Raw genomic sequence first — 21212 nt, 5'->3', positions numbered from 1 at the left:
GGTTATTTGCTCAAGTCACAGAGGCAGCTCCTTCGGTTTGCCCTTGTTGGGTTTCCTTATCTGGGTTTTGTCTGGACAAATCTTTGGGACACAAAGCGCCCATTTTGTGCTCCTCTCTGGAGATCCTGTTACAGCGTTCCAGACACGACGCGCTCCGCCAGCGGTGCCTCTGGGAGGCGGCGCGGCGTTGTTTGTCTCGATTAGGTGCTTCCTTCGACTCGGAGCATACGATACATGTGCACTCCTCTTACGTCTCCGAGCTTTTGTGCTGCGATAGGGGTAAAATGATCATCAAGGGGGGGTCAAATGATGTCATGCTGCGAGAATTCAGATGCAGCAACCCTCCCATCCCCGTTAACCAACCAAGGAAAATATACAAGCGGATCCGACAGGATTCCCCAAAGTCCGTGCGCTGATTGCTATAATTATTGCGTTATTGCTCAAGCACCTTGTGCCTGTTACTACTTGAGATTATACCAGGTAATTCTCATGGATTCAAAACATATTACAAAATAATCCTGACCCAAAACATGAATTAAATGATTTTGGGGATTTAACAGTACAATAAACACCCTTTTTGGATACTAAGATAATCAAATATCATCCCCCCCCAACGCCACACATGCACGGTGAGCGTGTGGATTCAGACGCCTTGAAGTTGATCTAGTGGCCTTATTCCTCCGCTGCTCTAGAAGGACAAAGTACAACTAAGAGAGCGAGCGAGCGAGCGAGGCGGAGAGAGAAGGAGGGAAAATGAGAGAGAAAAGAGTAGTGTTCGCTGACCTCATTCTGACAACAAGCCCGGGAAGAGCCTTTCCCTGGAACCGTTTCGCAATAGCACTGTTGTTTATACAGGTGGCGGGTGAGTCGAGCAAGATATGCAGAGCGCATGCATTTTGCAACACCTCATTATGAATACTAAACACATGCAGCATGTCAAATCGCACAGACGCACACACACATACACACACAAGCGCTTTATCCCCTGTCCAAAGTGTGGCTTGAGTTTTAAGTTGTGACATTCGACGGGGAATGCGTCATTTTTCTGTCGGCCGCGGCCAATTCATCCGTCTCTGTTTGAATTTCAAAGTTCCTTTACGCGATCCAAGAGCTGTCAAACACTACTATCCTCGGGTATACCGTCCAGTGAGTGCTCGCCTCCTGGAACGGAGGCCTCTGGTTGGCTCGTGCGTTTGGCTGCAGGGGCCGTCTCCTGCAACAACATCCACTTGGCCGGAGTTCAACCCACGTGGAAGGCTACAATAGCCCAAAGGTGGCTGCCCAGACCATTGTTTATGCAACAGCACACTACTGCCAGGTTAAAGGGAAAAGAGCAAGACAGCGGATAAATACGCACGGCTCCTGTCTGTAACGGAGTTACGCTTTTCTGTTAATCTTCCCTGTACAAACACAGCCTGGTGACATATTTTATTATGAAACTGTAGATTTTTTTTACTCATGCATAGATTGTTTTTACCATCACAAAAAGAAGGGAATTCTTAAATCCGCTTCTTTGAACATTTAAAGTATCGTCTTAGTAAAATGCAGTTTGATTGAACTTGTTGCTATGTAAGAATACTGCTGTTAATTAATATTACATTCGAGGTAATGACCTATGCTTTTGTTTCCAAAAGAAGTGGCACAACGTCGCGGTGACACAAAATAGAAAACCCGTCACCTTAACCAAAGCCATTTAACTTTAATGAAATCTCACCCAAACTAAATAGATTTTTACGCTGTAATTTCTGCAACAGTTGAAGCCTGAATACAAACCCATGCATAAGTTAATGTAGCGCCTATCTTATTTTCCCCACTAACCAGCGAGCTGAACCAAATCCATTACATCTTCGAGAGAGGAAGGGAAAAAAACAGAGATCCACACACCAGCTGTTTGGTAAACATACCAAAGTAATTGTTCCAAATACCTTACTTTAACACAGATTAAATGCAATTAGAGGCTGTTTATCTAACCACAACAAGTCTCTGTGCCAAAAGAGAGAGAAAAAAAACAAAAAAACCTCTGTCATTGTTTCTAGCAGTTGTTGCTTAGAGGCATTACAGCTGGGAATAGGATTTTTTTTTTTCCAAACGTAGCTTCCTTATGTACAGGAAGGAACTTTTATACACAAACAAAGCGTATGCTCGTTGCATAGGAAGACTATAGGGATGGAAAAAAAAACGGTTGGTTGGCCAAGGCAAAGGTCTTCTGAGGTGAATATGAGGAATTTAGGTCAGTGCAGCCGAGACATTTAACCAGCTCAAGCCGCTGCAGCTTGGGTGGAAATAGCATGGGAGGCCAGGGAGAGGGAAACCAGTGCGTCACAGCTCCCGGCCCGATTACAGCCTCCACTCCCCCCCCACACACACCCACACCCCGACGCAAACAAGAGCCATAACTTCCCTAATGATTCCAGATCATGTACGCCTCAGACATATCCCACCATATCACTCCTTCTTCACCTTTGACCCCCAAAGTGGGTGTGCCTACCTCTGACTCTGCATACGAACATGTAGCCTTTGGGATGAATAGTTGGCAAAAAAAAACTGTGAGGTTTGAATGTCCCATTGTGAAAAGTCTTTAATCCAAGTACGTGCAAAAAAACCTTACTGCAACACTCCTAAAATCTGGGAAAATCCCACTCTAAGACCGGACAAATCTCTTAATATCTTAAATATTCGCCAAATCTGGATAATCTGACACTTTGGTTTCAGTCGCCTCCGTCACACACGATTGCGCCGTGATTCAGAAAACGCCGTGCGCACACTCTCGCACACACACACACACATTGTAAACAGTCTTTATTGAGACGTGAGTGCTTGTATAAACATAGCCGAGCCCTATTGAGGGTCCAGGGCCGGGTCGAACAATAAGAGGGGGAAAGTTGCTGGACGTTCCTCACAGACGGTGTGTACAAAATCCAATTATCAGAGCCACGGCATTAACATTCCAGCAGTCTGGCAGGTGACGGCTCCGTCTTTTCAACCCCCCCCACCCCATACACACACACACACACACACACCGCCAGCATGGGATAGAGTCGCCCGGCAGCACCCCGACAATACACACATGCCTCTTCAGCTCCCCCCTTCTAACATCCCCCCCAAGTATTGAGACATATATAGAGCGAAGAAGGCAAAGAGTGGGGAGGCAGTTTGGAGGGGAGTGAGGGGGGGTCCACCAGCGACACTGGTCTTTTCTTCGGGAGATCAGCGCGACCGGCCTAGCAGGCAGTATCAGTCAATGGGGCATTCTTCTCCTCTCTGTCTCTGGGTGAGAATATGTTGATCGCTGATAACGTTGCTTTGATTGCCATAATGGGGAAACCACTTTTTGTTTTGAGCGTTTGCCTTCCAAACAGTGCGCGCTTTGTCAGCCCAGGGTGATGTTCGTGGCATACAAGATGCCGATTAAGAAAAGGTTTAACGGTAAAACAAAAACATTGTTGTTGTTCTTGGCTGCAGGGCGAGTCGATAATGGATTAAAATAAAGTCTGCGCCGACGGGCCCCTCAGTGACAAGACCCAGAGAGCAGCACGCTGCAAGTTTAACCCCCGCATTCACTTAAAAACTTACAAAAATTCTTATTTAATTACACCCTCTAACTCCTGTAATTAGCCTCGTCAACCTTCCTTCAGCGTGAAAACCCTCCGGTACCACGAAGCAGGCCACCACGCATCATTAACAGTTGTTCTTTTTTCTTTTTTTTTGCTTTACACACAGTACATGTGGTGTACGTGATAGGGTGCATGTGATATGCGCCGCCTCTGCCTGGTGTCCTGCTCTGTACCCTTGTCAGGTCCTATATATAAACGTACATCTGGCCCCCATTCTGCTCTTTCCATCATGTCATCCTACTGAGAGAGCTGTAAGAGATACACACACTACAGACCATTACGCTACACCGGGGGCTGGATCAAATTATTATTTTTTATTATGGATTGATTATTTTTGACTGGTTATTTATTCTTTCGGTCTACAAAATATTTTTTAAGAAATGGAAAAATGTCTATCATAATTTCCCAAGGCCTAAGATGATGTCCAAAAAGTGCTTGTTTTGTCTGAATAACATGCTCGAGGCCTTAAGACGCCGGGTGTGTGTGTGTGACAAATAAACGACACGAAAATGGGAAATACTCGCATGCCAATATTTTATGTCAAGGGAGTTTATTACCAGAGTGGATCTGGTCTGTGCTGCCTTTGTCAAGGTTGAGAGGAGTAATAAAGTTTGCCGTCTTGGTTCGGACTACGGATGTTTCATAAATAAAGGTGCAACTCAACCTGTTACGCACAACGTGATTGGTTGATGCCTTCATTTGTTGTGCGAAAGCTCGGAAAAATTGACCTGGTTCCGAAAAGAAATTGTAGCTTTATTGCAGCGTAATCTTCAGGTTCTATGTGAAAATGCCCCTGGTGTGTAAAGGCTTTTTAACCCAGACATATTCAGTTTACAGAGATATAAAAACAGAAGAAAAAGAACATTTTAAAAGCCTTGATGATTAATCGATTATCGAAATTGAGCTGAACTTTCTGTCGATCAACTAGATAGATTCATCAACTAATCTCATCAGCGCTACAGTAAAGTACATGATCCCTGCAGATTCCTTAAGCTACGTCACCAAACGCCTCGAGCAGGGATTAAGGTAAGAGTTGAAAGTGTGTGTGTGAGTGTATATAAGTTAGTTTAACAGAGATATTTTTGTGTTTCATGTTGCTGCCTTTCTTCAATAAAGCCTTTTAAGAAGCATCTCTTGACAGTTTTTTCAGTTTTTGCTCCTCTTTTGGTTTCACCTGTCCTCTTTTCAAAGATAAGAACTTTAACTTTGTGCCCCAACAAAACTCCTTTTTTTTTTTGCTTCTCTTTTCCCCTCACCGTCCTCCTCTGCGGTGAGATGTTAGTCAAGTGTCTAGTGGCTTTCTCCACCCTCACCAGAAGGCCTGCACGCGGTTAATTATTCTTGGATGGCGGATGAAAAAAGTGAGTTCTTTCTTTTCTTTTTTTTTTTTCATTAGCTCAGCAGCGGTTTCCCATTCATAACAGTTGGCACCGGTTTTCGCGCTGCCTGCCAGAGATCACACCCCGACCATTTTCATTTTCCTTCATCCATTTGTTTCATTCATGTCATAGATTTGGCAGGGGCCTGCATCGTTTTCCTGATGGCCGTCGACCCTTCAACACCCTTCTTTTGAGTCTCAAACTCCCGTTTGTGGCTTTGTTTTGCATCGGAGTGAAGCGAAATGTGGAAACAACAATTCGCGCTGGTTTGCATCCAAGTGACTTTTTTTTTTTTTTTTCTTACAGTATTTCAGTTTTGGAATTCTTAATTGTAATCTAAAACTGAAATGAAGCTACTTTAGCGAGGCTGTGTAAAGCGCTGCTGACGTGCTCTTGGATGAGCAGAAAGACTCCACACATTGAAACTTTTCCTGGGAAAAGTGGATGGGTCTCATTTGTGTGTGTAAGTAGCAGTGTTGGGATCAATCCAAAGTTAAAAAGAACCATTAAGTAAGTGTGGGTTAACATTCCCCCTGCCTTCATATAGTATATTATCCTGTTTAAAGCACTCCCCCACACACACTTTAAGTGCATTACACAGTGCATTCAGCTATCTGAAGCCCCAAGAAACAGCAGTTTATCATCATACAACTACTGGAAATATGCCCACTGACAGGAAAGCTATATCGCACATACACACACACACATTGCTCCCACCCACCCGTTCAGCAAGCACTTTGCTAAATCTATCAAGTGCAGCTGCGTGCATGTGTTTTAATGCACAAGTTGAATACACGTGAGTTCATGATGTGCATCTGAGTCCAAACAGTCTCAGGGCTGCAACCCAATCCCAGAAGAACTCCAAAGTGTCAAATAAAAAACCCCGGCTCTTTAGCGGCGGGAACCAGACTTTCCCCAACACGGAAAACAAACAAGATGGCTACCGCGTCTCCCAACCCGAGCATGCCTCGCGGTGTTCCGCCGGCTCCCATCTGAATGGAGTTACAGGCTGGCTAACAGGAGTGCAGAGGAGAAGAGTCTCCTGGGGCAGTTGGCTCTGCAAGCGGGACCAGAGGATGGCTGCACCGTGGATTAGGGCCCCACAGTGGTCCATTGTTAATTGGGCGCCATGTGTGAAAGCTACAGAGAGATTAGTTTGTACAGCTGCTGCCATTTGTCATAACTGCCCTTAACAAGACACACATGGCAAACCAAGTTACAGCCAGAGGTTTTACAGAAAAAAAAAAGGGGAGAAAAATGTCTGGCGAGCGGTCTAATAGTTTGTGGAACAGACGCGCATAAGCAGATGAAGATGTTCCTGGGAAACACCAAGCAGACTCAGCTGGGATCCCATCAGAGATGATGAGTTTGAGCATTACTCATTTAGCCATCTGTAGGTCAACTCGGGTCATTATCATAACTGCTCAAAAAGCTATGTTAAGCCAGTAGAGAATCCCAGACCACAGGTTGCAAACAAGTCTGTGAAAACAATGAGGGAAGATCAGCTATTACATCACGGCCCCTCAAATTAGACCGGGTCTGTTTGGCTGTTATAACCTGATGACCTCTCGTTAGCCACATTTCCTTGGTAATGTAGGCTAACGCCACGAGGTTTAAGAGAGGGGACGGCGGAGTAGAGTTATTTTTTCGGTAAGAATCCACAGTGTAATTGCGGGTTGTAGGTCGACGCACATGTTGGAGGCCTAATCACAATCTTGACATGGTAAATCCAGAACAAGCTTTTAAAGCGCTCTCGCTTTCAATTTTCACCCGACAAGACGCTCGAGCACTGTTGTTATTGTAAGGAGTTGCGGTTCGCTGAATCTAAATGCAGTCTTTTGATGCTTAAGTGCAGGTGAGCAATAAACTGTTCATGTTTTTTTCTACATGCACATGTATACGGGCAAACACGTGTGCATTTTTGTGTATGCATATAAAAATTTTGGAAGGGTTTTTTCTTTAAAAGCGCAGCAACGTTACCAGCTGGAGCCTTGTGCCGGTGGAGACGGCGGGCCGATTTCTGGAGCTTTCTGGATACCAGATCATCTAGGCTTTGAGGAGGCACCATGGTAACAAGCCCCGTTCTTCCTCAGCAATAATAAGGGCTTCATTAACCATGTTGTTAGTGCTGCAGCGGGCTTTAATCACAGGGTCCAGACAGCACCGGACTGGCTTGTTCCTAACACAAGTAGTTGCACAGCGGTAAACAATTTCATCATTACTAAACCCAGAGACTCAGCTTCCTACTGATTAATACAAATATCTAAATTCACATCTAATGAAAGATAGATGGTAGTTTCTGATCGAAGTTGCTGGTTGTGCATGTTAGTATTTATGCCATGCCTACATTTAATTCTGGCATATCTATGTAGAAATCTCTAAAAGAAATACGTGGGGAATTTATTTGTCCCTTTATTCACTGTATCAGTTTGTTGTTTTAATGGCTTCGTGTAAAGAGGCAGTGTGAAAACCAGATCTGACACAATGGAGGAAGTACCTCTGTAGAAAAAATCTGTAACACCTGCTGGTTCGGTGATCCTGAGATATGAGATTTTCATGTTGTTCCAACCAAACAAGGTGTCCATATTTCCTCTCCTCCTGTCATTCCCTCTATATAGCTCACTTTAATCACACACACAACACTGCTCAAAGATGCTGCCTGTCATAAAAGACTACATGTTTATGTGAGTGCTAAAAATGTAAATGACTTATTTTCTCCTTGCCTTCCTTCGCCGTTCTATAACTTTTCTGTATGGGTCAATAAAAAACAAACAACCATACTGGGGGTTGTATTGTTTATTACGCTGGCGTCTTCTCCTGATCGAGAGCTGGTTTCTAAATTTGGGAGCTTTTATTTTTTTTTTTGAGAAGTGAACCTGACATATGTGAGGGAGGAGTGGAAGCTCTTTGGCTCGCTTTGACAACTCAATGGGGCGCTGATGAATCCGTCCCAAAGCAGGCCATTCCCAAGCCCCAGACACCATATCCCCTCTTTGACCCGCTGCACTGACATTAGAAAGAAAATCCTCTGGGGGATTCGCCCGCCACCCCTTAAACAGCAACACGCCCACCCAAAAGTACATTTTGCACAGTGCTGCTGCGATGGCGGGCCTTTTCTTTTTTTCTGTCCCGCTCAGGTCTTGTCGAGCCGTCACAGTGATGGGCCGTACTGTACCGCCGGACAAAAGAAGAGACAACCATCACTCTGGGCCACTGATCGGCCCTGTCTGGACTGAAAAGACTTTGATGGGGCAAAGCAGGGTGGGGGGTGCTGCACAGAGAAGTTAGTGTCTCCTGGGCAACCGCTCTGATTGTCTGTCCCTGCCCGAAGTTCCCCATCACACCCCACCTACTACCCCTTCCCATTTTGTCTCCCCTTCATTGCTTGTTCACAAGGCTCCTTCCTGGGTAAAGAGGTCTGGCTTTTTGCTTGAAAGTCTCAGTCTGGTACTTGAGGGCGCTTTTCTCCTGGTTGACTGGGGAGGTCAAAAAACATCTTCACATGAACCTTATTGTCCCTCTTTCCACTACAGACCCTTCCGTCTAACATGACCAGTCTAGCAGGCAGATGGGACAACGGTAAGTTTTTCTAGTTAGTGCGATGGCAAAGACGAGAGGGCAGCCATTGGATGGAGGAACTCAGGGAACAGGGAGGGCCAGCTTTGTAAGGCAGGACAGTGAGGTACAGTGTAGTGCCTGGGATAGGGGGTGAATGTACCCATTTGTCTTCATTTGGGAGGACCGGCAGACAGGGTGGGGGTGGGGAATCTATCCGGGAGGAGTGGGAGGTGCCGGTCCTCCAGTCAAGTGGCCTCGGGGGGATTTGAAATGCATTTGGGGTCCTCCCCGAAAGCCTGGGAAAGTGTGGTGAAGCTGAGATCTTAACCATAGACTAATGACACAAACTGCAGTCCTTAACCAAGTGTAGCCACGAACACAAAATTGAGTCTCCTGCTGGAATACACAAGAAAAGCCTTTTCAACACAATGCCCTTGCCTTAGAAAGCCAAAGAAAGGCATTGTCCCGTTTTTTTGACCGATGCAACAGCGCAAACTGTGACACAAGCAAATTAAACACACTGTAGCCGAGCAAAGGAGAGGGAGTTGTAAATTTTGTTGAGAAAGAAGGCATCCACATTTCTCAGTGGCCTCTGCTCCGAGTTGCCTTGTTTCCATGGAGATTTATGTACACATGGCACACAAAAGAGGGCCGAGGAGGTAACACGGCCTGTTTAAGCCTTGAGGTATTTGCTCGAGCAAAACCCCGCTGCTAATAACACAAGCCTCATACTGAGCCAGGCAACCTGGCTGCACTGCGCCCAGGTTAGTGTTTGAGAAAGAACAGGAGGGGAGAGGAGAAGGCAGAGGAAAGTCAGATGGAGATCACAAACAAACCAAAGATCCTGGAGAGGGAGCGAAGCCATTTAAGAGAGCAAGGAAGTGAGCAAGAAAGAAAGAAAGAAAGAAAGCGACAAGAGAGAAAGCAAAGGAGAAAGAGACAAGAAAGAAAGCAAGAAGCAAAGAAAGAAAGAAAGAAAGACCACTGCAAAAAACATAAATAGCTCCCGGGTTAAGAGAAAAAGGATCGGGAGGACATTTAGTGGGAAGCGGAAATCAATAAGGCAAGCGGTGAAGCTGGGAGGGAGTTCTAAGTGGATTAGATTGAGAGAATGTGTTCGATAGGTTATGGCTCTGACAGAGAGGTAGCCAGACACCGCAGGCTCTATTGCATACTAATAAGGAAGCCAGAATGGAAGCTGAGCACGGGGTTGTGCAGTTCAATCTGAAGAGTTTTTTTCTATATGGCTCTGGAGTCATCGGTTAAGGTTTTTCCCAGGAGTTGTATTGTAAGGCTTTTGCTGATTTTGCTCTGAATGTTCACTGTTAAAAATTCAGAATAAAAACCCCACTCAACTTCCAAAAAGAACCAAGACTTTTTTTTTTTTCCCAGTATCATGTCACCGGGAACATTTGAAATTAAAGGCGGCTGAATAACTCGACTTAACCCAATAACAAGAAGACAAACAGTAGTGTCCTTAACGCTGTCTGCTTACAACAACTTTTGTCTCACACTTCTGGCAGGAACCCAGCCACCCTCTCTCTCTGGCCGAGCGCCTGGGCCCTGGGACAGCTGTCATGGTCGGAGTCTCGGGGCTTGAGGGGAAGCCAGGGAGCGAAGGAAAGAAAAGCGACTTCGGAGAGAGAGAGAAGGAGTGAGAGAGAGTCATTTTGGCCGGGGCAGTGTGCCGCAGGGGTGATTCCTGATGGCAGAGGAGGATAAGGGGATGAGGAGGAGGGAGGGATAGATGTTGTGCTTAGTCACAGACCTCCACTGTGACCCAGAAGGTCAGGCCTCCGCACTGGCCGCCTGACCAAAAGCTTCTGAGGCAGCCGGGCGGAAAACAAGATGCGAGCCCCACGCGGTGTGGTGAGCAGGCAGTGGCCGGTGTTTGGAGATAGGGAACAGCCAGACTGAGGGATTGGAGAGGGGGGTGAGGAGGTGTGGGGGAATCAGTGGTACCTACTCCCCCTCACTTAGGCCAGTGAACCAAGGGACCACCAGCCAGACCAGAAGTAGTGGCGGGGGAGCGGAGACAAACAGTTGCCAAGAGACCACCGGTGATCTCGCGACCGCCGCGGTTTGACCCCGATTGAGGAGGTCAACGAGGGGGGCTTACGAGCAAGCTCCCCCCCCCGCCTTCTCCCCTGACCAGCACCCCACCCCCCAGGCAAAAAAGCCTTTCTCCTCCACGTGCCCCAGGGCCGGCAAACGGCGCGTTTTCACTGATCTGTTTTGCTCAATTAAACTTCAGAGGACACCCTGCCACATCTCTTTGAAAAGGTCACGACCCCGGGGGCAGAGGTTAAGTCTGCCGCTCGTAAAACAAGGTCTCCATTAGCATGGCAGCGTGTATTCAGAGGTAATCCATCCATTTCCACAAACTATCATGACAGTGTGAAAAAAGAAAGTTACGTTACGGGGGGGGGGTGTCAAGGTAATGATGTTTTATGGCCGTGTTAACTTTCAGTACCAGAGTAATGGGAGAGCTGCTTGACCTTGACTCCTTAAGTCTCCCGTTGGACTACCTCCGTAAAAAGCTCTTCTGTCGCTGGTTAGAAGGAACTGACAACTTTCAAAAATGACCAGAAATCTAAAAGTCATTGTGGTCATTTATTATTTCTATTCAGCTGCTTGCCGAATTTATTTATAATTGCCCCCCTCTTAGTCGATGAGTTGACTAATCGGTCATTTTGGTCTTAGTCGACTAAGATTTCTTTAGTCGATTAGTTGTTTTTTATGCTTTTTTCATGCAGAATTTCTTATTTCTAAGAAACTTATGTGCACATCTCTGGTAAACACAAGATTTATTTTATTTTTTGCGTGATTCTTTGTGTGATTTTACAGATTTGTCGATTAAATCAACTGATCGATTAGTCAACAAAATCATATGAATGTTAGTCGACTTAGAATTTCTTTGGTCGAGGACAGCCCTAATGTACGGCACATCATTTCCACAACCAAGATTCCTCCAAATTCCTCAATTGGCTCGCTTGTGTATCTTTATCTTTAAATTATTTTATTCTCATATTTTACAAATTTTTTTGTATTTGTATTAAGAACAAGACGTTTAAATATGCAAAGACGAGAACTGTCGGTGACTATATTAACTACACTGCAGCTTAACAGAGCCAAATACAAACAAGGCCCACAGTATCTTAACAAGTCAGAACACGACGGTTATCTACATGCCTTGTTGCAACGATTCCATCAAGCTGTCAAACTGGATATGTAAAATATGAATCCAGGTGGAGAGAGAAACGAATCGAAGAAAAACAAAAGAATTGCACTTTATCAGCTAACGATAAAACAGTGCATTGGAGTACAACAGCCGTGTGTGTGTGTGTGTGTGTGTGTGTGAGAAGCCAGGGCCTTGTATTGAACACGGCCTGCCAGTTGGCACAATGGATGCCACAACCCCCACTCCTAGCCCCCAGCCTACTTCCCAGCGGGCATTCATCTGGGCATGCACATGGGTGCTACAGCCCTGCCTGGCTAAACGCGTCTGTGCCCCTGAACAAGGGGGCTGAGTGCCCTCTCTAAATTCACCCAGCACACTCGCTGCCAACCCGCCGACCTTTCTCAGGCAGCAACCCAGCAGAATGAAAAAACAAATACACTCTGAACTTATTGATTTTTTGCCACAAAATAAAAAAAAAAATAACAAGAAAAAAAATACCGTTGTGTAAATAACGGCAGCAACATATTTTTTGTTGTCCAATTACACCCAGCAGAAGTGAGCGGCTGCCAGGTAGCAGGACACAGACAACAATATTAGAAGCACAGTCCGGTCCCGTTTTTTTTTTTTTTTTTTTCTAGCAGTTCGCACAAATACCAGATTCTGTTTCAGCCAGAGCCGTTTGCTAGTTTCTTTGTGTTTGATTGTATGTTTGTTTGTTTCGTGCAGTTGCAGCAGAACAAAGGCGACGGCTTCCATTCTGCCACCGTCAAAAAACTTTCCAACATGCCCACTGCATTGCGGATGCCAACCAACGAATCAAAGGCATGCTGCAAGCAGACAAAGAGGGTTTGATGCCAACCTCCCAAAACCTCTAACAACCATTACTGGTGATTTGCCTGCCTCCCTGGCACGGTGCAAAACAAAATGGCGCCGCACTGCACGCTACCACAATATGGCTGCATTGTCTGGAGATGGGCAACTTGAAGAAAAGGAAAAAGACGCTTTAGCTCGCAAAAAACAAAAAAGGAAAAAAAAAAAAAAAAATGGCCGTCTGTGATCCTGGTAAAAGAATGCTATTTTGTATTTGCCAAAATTTGGGTAAATAATCGCTCTGATCCGCAGTGCGATATTGAATCACAGAGAATTCATTCTCCGGCGTAAAAGAGAACATTATGTTCAACCATTTATTTCAAACACTGAAATGAATTCTTCTTGCCAATAATCCGCTTTTCCTCCACAACCGACACATTTTCCTCAAATCAAAGCTGGTGGAATATCATCCACAGTGTTCAATACGGCCACTAACTTATCATTTAAATGGCGTATATATATATATATATATATGATGAAAAAAAAAAACAGCACTAAAAAAAGAGCCATTCTCAACTTGGTACTGAACAGTTAAAAAAAAGCAGCAGATGCAAACTAGAGAAGCGGTGGCATCCTACAAAAGACACAAAAGAGGGTCTGATGCCAACCCCGGTGCCAGTGGCAACCATTATTGTCTGTGTGCTGTGCCTTCTGCTTTCCCTGGCACTTATCAAACACAAAATGGCGCTCAGGGTTTGATGATAATGAGCTAGCTATACCAGCGTTTCTCCCTCAGCAGCAAAGTATCGGTGGTTATTCGGTCAATAGATTTAATACAGGGGGAATTTCAACTATAGGGGGAGATTCCTGTGGTGTCCACAGATAAAAGGGAGGAAGATCACTGTGAGGGACATGGAGGACTGAAATGTAATTATATACTGTTACAACCCTATTTTATATTCATTTTTGAAAGAGTTGTTAAATAAAAATCGATGGATCTGATGTCCAAATATCAATAAAAATAGAAAATTAATAGACATTTTACAACATCTATCTAAACAATATTTTCTGCTGATCTTAATTCCTGCTATTACCCTTCTCCTTAAACTTAATATCTGATTCAAGTGTGTAAAAATTCATAATTTGTTTCTTCCAATTTACAGTTTTGGCAGACAGATTATGCACTGCAAAGCCGCTTTCCAAAATTAATTTCTAGTGATACATTTTGGCTTTAATTGTCAGTGTTGTACATTATCTCAAATGTTTCAGTAAATGCCAGTATTTTATATTAGTGTGCGGCATTCTTTTGGTTGTATATCAATGTGAAAAATGATAATAATTCAATTCTGGAAAAAAAAAAAAAACACACTTCCAATACCAAATTCTGCATGTCAAAACCTATTCCAGTACCTGGCAACACATTTTTTTTCAATCTCTTATTTTTAACACGGTGCTGCACAATTCAGTCTCCACACTAAGCACTGTGTCCGCAAAAGGCTTTCAAGTAAAAAGAAAACCGGCTTTTCGGGAATTAAAAAATTTCAGCACGAACGCGATCACACGCATGATTTATGACAGACACAATATCTTATATATACTGAAATGTATTGCAAATATTGAAAAAGGCTTAACTTGGGATTTAGACAGATCTTCAATAATGAGCTGTAATGTGACGTATTACTAGTAATACGTTTATTAAAACCATTATGTAGCTATTGGTGGAAATTGTATTTTAAAACAGAATTATTGATTTTTGATTGAAAACAGGAGAGTTTTTAAAATGACATAATGTTACATTATATAATGAGGACTATGGGGACGAAGGCAACGTTTTCATATAGTAAGGACAACCAGTTTTTAATATTGTGCTGTTAATAAACACCTTGACCAGAATAACAATGAATAATAAGAATCCTGCGTCACTGGTACGTAGACTACTTGCAAAATATACAACTAATTCTAATTGAATCACTCTGCAACTGCAACTTTCCACATTTGTCACCACTTCATATCCAGACAAATAGAATAGGTGTACAGTGTGTGTGCTATTGTACAAGCCTGTGTGTGGATAATACATACAAATTAAAGAAAGCAGTAATTACTGAACATGAGTAGGAGCTGCTGCTGGAGTACAGCAAACCCATTTAAAACATGTTCTACATTTAATATTGATTACTTGTGTTGTGTAATGAGCCCCTACTGGAGCCATATAAAAATGTATGCTGCGTATATACAGTACTGACTATCAGGTTTCCAATGTTTATTTGTCTGGCGAGTGTACTGGTGATTTCAGCCAGTCTCTGCAGGACTGCCAAAAAGTAACACATGTGACCCTTGACCTTGCCAAGCCATCATTCACACATGCCCGTTAGGCTCGCAGTGAAACAAACACACACACACACACAGTAAGAGCTTGAACCTACCTTGGTCCTGGACATAGTACGCTAGAAACAAGTCCAGCTCCTTGACCGATACTGTTATGTGGTGTGGCTGGACACAAAGTGCTGGGTTGGTGCAATGTTGAGACTTGACGAGGCGCTCCCCGTCTGTACTTTCCAGAGGGATGCCTTTGAAGAGGATGACCATCACCAGGTCCAGGCGCCAAACTTTGTCGGCCTGCCTCAAGCAGTCGATCCGGCGGATCTTACCCTTCTGGTCCGGGTTGGATAGCACGCAGCACGGGTGCTTCTTGCCCGTCACGCTGAGGACAAAGTCCTCCCGGTACTCCTGCCGAATGTCCTTACGCAGCTTGGCCAGCAGCCTGGACGCCCACTTCTGCTTCACCTCGGGCTTCTCGCCCAACAGCTCGTCCTTCACCGCGCGCTCCTCGTCCTTGGACATCCGCTTCTCGTGCTTCTTGAAGTACTTGCGTTTTCGGGCCTGGAGGTTGAACCACGTGTAGGCAATGGCGCGGACGTGAGGGAGAAGTGCCTCGATGAAGGGATGAAATTCATCCTGGAGCATCCAAAGGGGGACACAGCGAGGAGAGAGGAGAGAGATCAGAAACTTGTGTCATTAAACATGGAGAAGAAATACGGGTTTAGTCAGCTAGTAATCGGAGGCAGAAGGGAAGTCAGACCACAAATAAACAACTCCCCATAATCAGCCACATAATATCATTTTGGCAGTTTGAACAGCTCTAAGGCAAGATGTTTTTCTTCACAAAGCAACAATGGGTTTTACCAACCTAGATGCATCTAGGCGTGCAGGTATGACAAGGACATTCCACTGTTTATATCAACTGCCAGCACTACAATAGCAGCGAGCCCGGTGACTGAATGCACTCGCGTCTCCGCTCTCATTTCCCGAACATGCTCTGTGCTGCTGCTGCTAAAGGGAGCATGCGCCCCTCACAGTTGCATTTCTCTTTATCAAACTATCCACATTCCAACTTGAACTTATGCCATGTTCACGAAGGATGCAGGTTAAGCTGGAGGGCCAAGTGGGGCGCAGTCACTAAATAGGATGTTGAGGAGATTCCCATTCTCCTGGTACATATAAACAGTCTCGTATACGGGCTGCACGTTCTAAATACATTTAAAAAAGCAAGCAGAGGAGGAAGGCGGCGTATCAAACGAGGCAATGGAGAGAAAAGGTATTTGCAAAGGTTGTTTTAGGACTCGATTCCAGGTTCATGCCAACGTGTTGAGGTGACACCTTGCTCAGCTTCATTCCAAAAACCTGAGTCAGTGATATTAAAATAATAGGTGGCCTGTTAAAACCTATTGACCTAAAGTGGCCTACTTTTAAAATTTTTCATCTCTCCTTTAATTAAAAAAAAAAAGTTATGTTGGAACTTATTTTTCTGATAAATTATCACAGATTAATATTAGTGGAAATATTTTAAACACTAATTTTACTTGTTCAAATTCAATTCAGTTTAAGTTTACAGTGTATTCTACATTATGTATAGCACAATTTATACCACATTATATTTTAAACTGAACAATTACGGCAAATATGAGTCACTAAAAGAAAAAACTTTTTCAATGCGTATTTGACACATCTACAAAAAGCCAAATGCCAACATTTCCACAGCCGTTCACCGGCCTACGGGCTTTTACATCAATAATACTTCAGTTAAGTCTGAAACAAATTACATCGACCCTCTTAATGCTTGTTTTCTGTAGGTGAAGGAATGTACAGGACTGTGTGGATGATTTAGGGACTCCGAAATTACAGCAGCTCCGAGTGACAAGTGGAAACATAAACTTATCTGTGTTTTCGGTCATTAAAATGTCAAATTTAATAAGCATAAGCGGCCCCGTTTGAGCAGGCGTTTGAAGAGTTAAACCACATATTGTTCTTTTTTGTAGGCAGGCAGGCTATAGGAAACCACAGAAATCTACTCCCTATCTGCGCCTGCCGCTGGTGCTCTCCTCTGAGAAGCCACATTTCTGGTCGGGCCAATAAAACTCTGCTCCAGTGCAGAAATGTCAAATTACAATCATTTATTATACTGCATGAATAAACATTTCAATCTCTACAGATAGAGTGAAATGTATATATTTACTGTGGATGCTATAGTCTTTTTAGAGAGGTAAAAAAATAAATAAAATAAATTGAGAACTCCTTTAAATGTCATCTCCTCACTATAATGTTGCCAATTAAACTGACAAAAGCAAGCAGTAAATGCTGGTAAATGTGCTCGGCAGCAACTGTTTCTGAAGTCCTTTTTGCTCCTGGTTTTCCTGTTCAGAAAACACTTTAAATATTCTGTTAATTTTTTTTTTTTCAACCAGGGTAAAGCCAAATGCTGTAAAGATAAATGACTTGGCCGAGGCCTATGCAGTGCACTTCAGCTGAGGCCATAAAAAGCACAATCCTCTTAAGTACAAACTAAACCACATCTCAGTCAATCACTTACTTATGCCAAGTAAAATATAAACAGTAAAACTGAGTCAGCCAAAAACAGTCAGCTAGACTCTGTCCAACCCGCTGAATCAACCTTATCTCTGTCTGATCTCCCTGCAGTGAAAGTGGCTTTATCTTCTTCCACTATCTCTATCTTCACTTCCCTAAAGTATGGGGGTTTTTACTGTAAATAAAAATATACACGTGGATAAAAAAATAAATATATAAACACAGCTCGAGCAAGGCTGGGAGGTGTGTGTGTGTGTGTGTGTGTGTGTGTGAGGTTAGAGGAGGACGCAAATAAAACGAATTAAAGCTGAGAGAAAATAAGAGCACCAAAATGACAGTCTTGGAATGTAAAAATCATCTTTACGCACAACTTTACGCACACAAAGAGCGCGCAAAGATCGGTACTTTTGTGACTTTTTAAAGTGCCAACAGGACTATTTAATGAATTTTCGATAAGGCTTTCGTTGGAATAGAAGACCTCGAAAGTAAAAAATCACCACAATCGGTGCACAAACATGCGCATTTTTGGATTAACAACTTCAATTTTGGTTACTTTTAAACACTATTTTTTTTTTCCACTTACAAAGCATTGTTGTTATGAATTATGAAAGTATTACAATCCAGACGCATGCACACAACTTTCCCTCTGCCACTGTCTGTAACAATTATATCACAAATCAATTAAATGTATATTAATAATAAAAAAAAGACACAAATACCTGAGTAAGACAAATTGGAGAATACATGACGAGACGGCTACACACACACACACAAAAAGGTGAATGTACTTGGACTGATTCCTCTGATCACTTTATCGCGCCATTCCTGGAGCGATGTGCACCGTGCAACACTGTGGAGCAGCTTATCCGCGGAAAAACAATAAGAAGGTTATCCAAGAACATCCATGAATTTTTGTGCGATCCAAAAAGATTGTCGTCTCCGCAGAGAGAGAGAAAAAAAAATTGTATGCAGGATTTTTTTTTTGTTTTTTGTTGTTGGACATGCACGGTAAAAGCAGTTTGTCGTATAGAGCCGGTGCAAAGCGCGTATAGTCCTCTTCTTACTACAGCACACTGTGCGCGTCTCGCTGCTGCGGCTGTGCGATCTCGTTCATAAAAGCATGAGAGAGTGTGTGATGTTCAGCCCTTTGCTTTAACCAAACTTGATATGAAACCGACCGGTGCACCTTCGCTCCTGCGCGATTCCAGCAAATCAGACCCAACTTTTTTTTTTTTTTTTCACCCACGTAATTACACAGTCACACTCCTCCTCCTCTTCCTCCTCCTCCTCCTCCTCCTCCTGCTGCTGCTGCTGCTGCTGCTGCTAACGCACAACCCCTATCCACCAGCCACCATCCAGCATGCAGCACCTTCTTCTTCTCCTCCTTCTTGGCTATCTGGAGACATACTGTACAATTCATTTTGCTCCTTCACTCCAGTTTTTAGTGTGAGTGTGTGTGTGTGCTCTCTTCGGAGGACTTTGGACCACATAGAAACGGTAAAAAGGGACATTTTCCCTCCAGCAGCAGCAGCAGCAGCTCTGGCACCCTTTACCCCCTGAGCTCCGAGTCAACAACATGCGCTTTTTCTACTTTTTAGATCATTCAAGTCAAAACTTTGCCTCTTTTTTTTTTACATTGTCAGTCACAAATCGACATGAAGTCGCCTTAAAATGCTCTGAAAAAGTTCCTAGAATAAACAATTAAAACATAAATTGTATCTAATATAAAATACAAGTCACATTTTATTATAATTTTGCTTTAAAAAAAATATACATTGTCATTTAAAGACCCCCTAACTGAAGATAATAATTTACACATTTTTATTGTTTAGTGCACAACTGGTTTATGGGGGGGGTTTTGTTGTAAATATTTTTAAAAATGGGCTTTTATATTGTTCATTGAAGTGAGCCGAATAACTCTACAGTACCTGAACACCTGGATACTTTTTAATAAATAGATGTTAAACACTCCTAACTAAGCCAGATGTATATGGTTAAAGTGTAGCATTAATTAATGAGAGAGGACTGGAAGTTAAAGGTTACTTTGTGGCTGCAGCAGTGTGTGTGTGTGTGTGTGTGTGTGTGTGTCCTGCAGAGCTGTCACCAGTCCACATAGACTTCATTTGCCAAATGAAGGGGAATGGGATGTTAACATAGGCTGCAGGACAATCTGTGCCAAGTTTACTACAGTTTTGGCCCCGATCGTGCCAGGTTTTGTGGTCTGAGTTAAGTTAACCCGCTTCTCCACATTACAGGACAGCATTACAGTAAAAACATGTGCAACATGTACAACATTAGAAAGCAATAGTAATAATCCATGATCACGTACCATCGCACTGTACTGCATGGATTACTAGGGAATCCTGGAGCCTGGTGGTTGAAACACACAAGCCGGGAGCTTCACATTTCTCTGTTCAACTTTGTGCTTTGGAGCTTTTTTCTCTTTTCTCTTGCGCTGCTCGCAACAAAACACACCAGTCAAACACCGGAAGACAGTTGTCTGCAGATAGATAGCGGTGGACACAAGTTGGGAGCACCTCGCGTTTTTTTTCTCTCTCGTCTTCCTTCCTCTTCTTCAAGTCTTGACTTTTTTTTGGATGTTTTTTTTTGCGGGTTTGTTCAGTGAAGTTGAACGTGATCCAGAAGAGGCTGAGTTCTCGGCTCTGGGCTGGTGGGCTGGTCTCTGGTCTCCGCCTTCACTTTCACTGTTTCACTGTTTCTCTGTCTCACTGACTGCCGCCCTCTGGCTCTCACCACGAACTGTCAAAGTGGATAGCATTTCAACCGGACGGTTTCCGGTACGACTTTTCACAATAAAACCCTATTTAAAGAGCAATTTCTCTTCTATTCATATGAAACATGAATAAAATGCCACTAAATGGACTTATATAGCACTTTTCTAGTCTTCCGACCACTCAAAGTGCTTTACACTACATATCAGCATTCACCCATTCACACACTGATGGCAGAGGCTGCTAAGGTGCCAACTTTGCCCATCAGGATCTAATCTAAATACTCATTCACACACCAATGGCTATGCCTTTGGGTGCAATTTAGGGTTAAGTGTCTTGCTCAAGGACACATAGGCTGTTTTCGAAACCGCATACTATACTAGTAGTACGTACTGATTTGGCCAAAATGTAGTATGTAGTATGTAGTATGCGAACAAAAGCAAAATCTCCAGTATGCCAAAAATACCCGGATGACGTACTGATTTGGAAAAATTCTCCAGTATGCATCAGACCAGTCTACCTCGCCTACTGTATCCCACAATGCAATGCACTGCGACGGTCACTTTTTGGAAATTTTTGTAATGGCGGAAATGACGGACGTCAACATCCCGGTGACAGCGGTGGACAGGGAGGAATATAAATGTAAAAATAGCATATTATTTTTAATATAATATAAATGTAAAAATAGCATATTATTTTTCTAATTTAATGTAAGGACAGCAATTCATAAGTGCTACTGTCTATCTGTAACGAACGTAATGTGTCCTACTAACGTTAACTTTACCCATAGCAAAGCCGTAACTTTTAAGTTTTTTTTAAGCTTTCCAAAACCGGAAGCCCGCGAAACTCGGCCTCGCGTACTACAAAATAAACCGATTTACGTTCCATACTGCATACTACTGAGGAGCGCAGTATGCAGTACATACTGCGCATCCTCAGTAGTATGCGGTTTCGAAAACAGCCAGAGACATGTGACCTGAAGCAGCCGGGGATCGAACCACCAACCTTCCGATTGGTGGACAACCTGCTCTACCATCTGAGCCACAGCCGCCACTAAATAGTACACTTACTGACT

At 43.6% G+C, this 21212-nt stretch overlaps 2 protein-coding genes across 15 annotated transcripts in view; both read right to left on the bottom strand.

Moving 5' to 3' along the window:
- LOC119481204 (nuclear factor 1 B-type-like) overlaps positions 1-20155 on the bottom strand; it is a 69390-nt gene extending 49235 nt beyond the window's left edge. For 3 of the 12 annotated variants that reach the window (XM_037757942.1, XM_037757948.1, XM_037757941.1), the window contains exon 1: positions 14966-15497. In XM_037757942.1, the coding sequence (XP_037613870.1) occupies positions 14966-15383 (418 nt within the window). In that variant the 5' untranslated portion in view covers positions 15384-15497. Of the gene's footprint in view, positions 1-14965; positions 15498-18124; positions 18885-19734 lie in introns of those variants that run through there. The other 9 variants (XM_037757939.1, XM_037757940.1, XM_037757949.1 and 6 more) reach the window with 9 other exon arrangements.
- Positions 1-21212, bottom strand: part of LOC119481208 (serine/threonine-protein kinase pim-1-like) — a 1020488-nt gene that overhangs the window by 926117 nt on the left and 73159 nt on the right. The gene's annotated exons all lie outside the window — the stretch shown is intronic.

The sequence above is a fragment of the Sebastes umbrosus genome, chromosome 22 (assembly GCF_015220745.1).
Source record: "Sebastes umbrosus isolate fSebUmb1 chromosome 22, fSebUmb1.pri, whole genome shotgun sequence".
NCBI lineage: Eukaryota > Metazoa > Chordata > Actinopteri > Perciformes > Sebastidae > Sebastes > Sebastes umbrosus.
The sequence above is the reverse complement of the archived record's forward strand: the minus strand, read 5'-3'. Positions and strand labels throughout refer to the sequence as shown.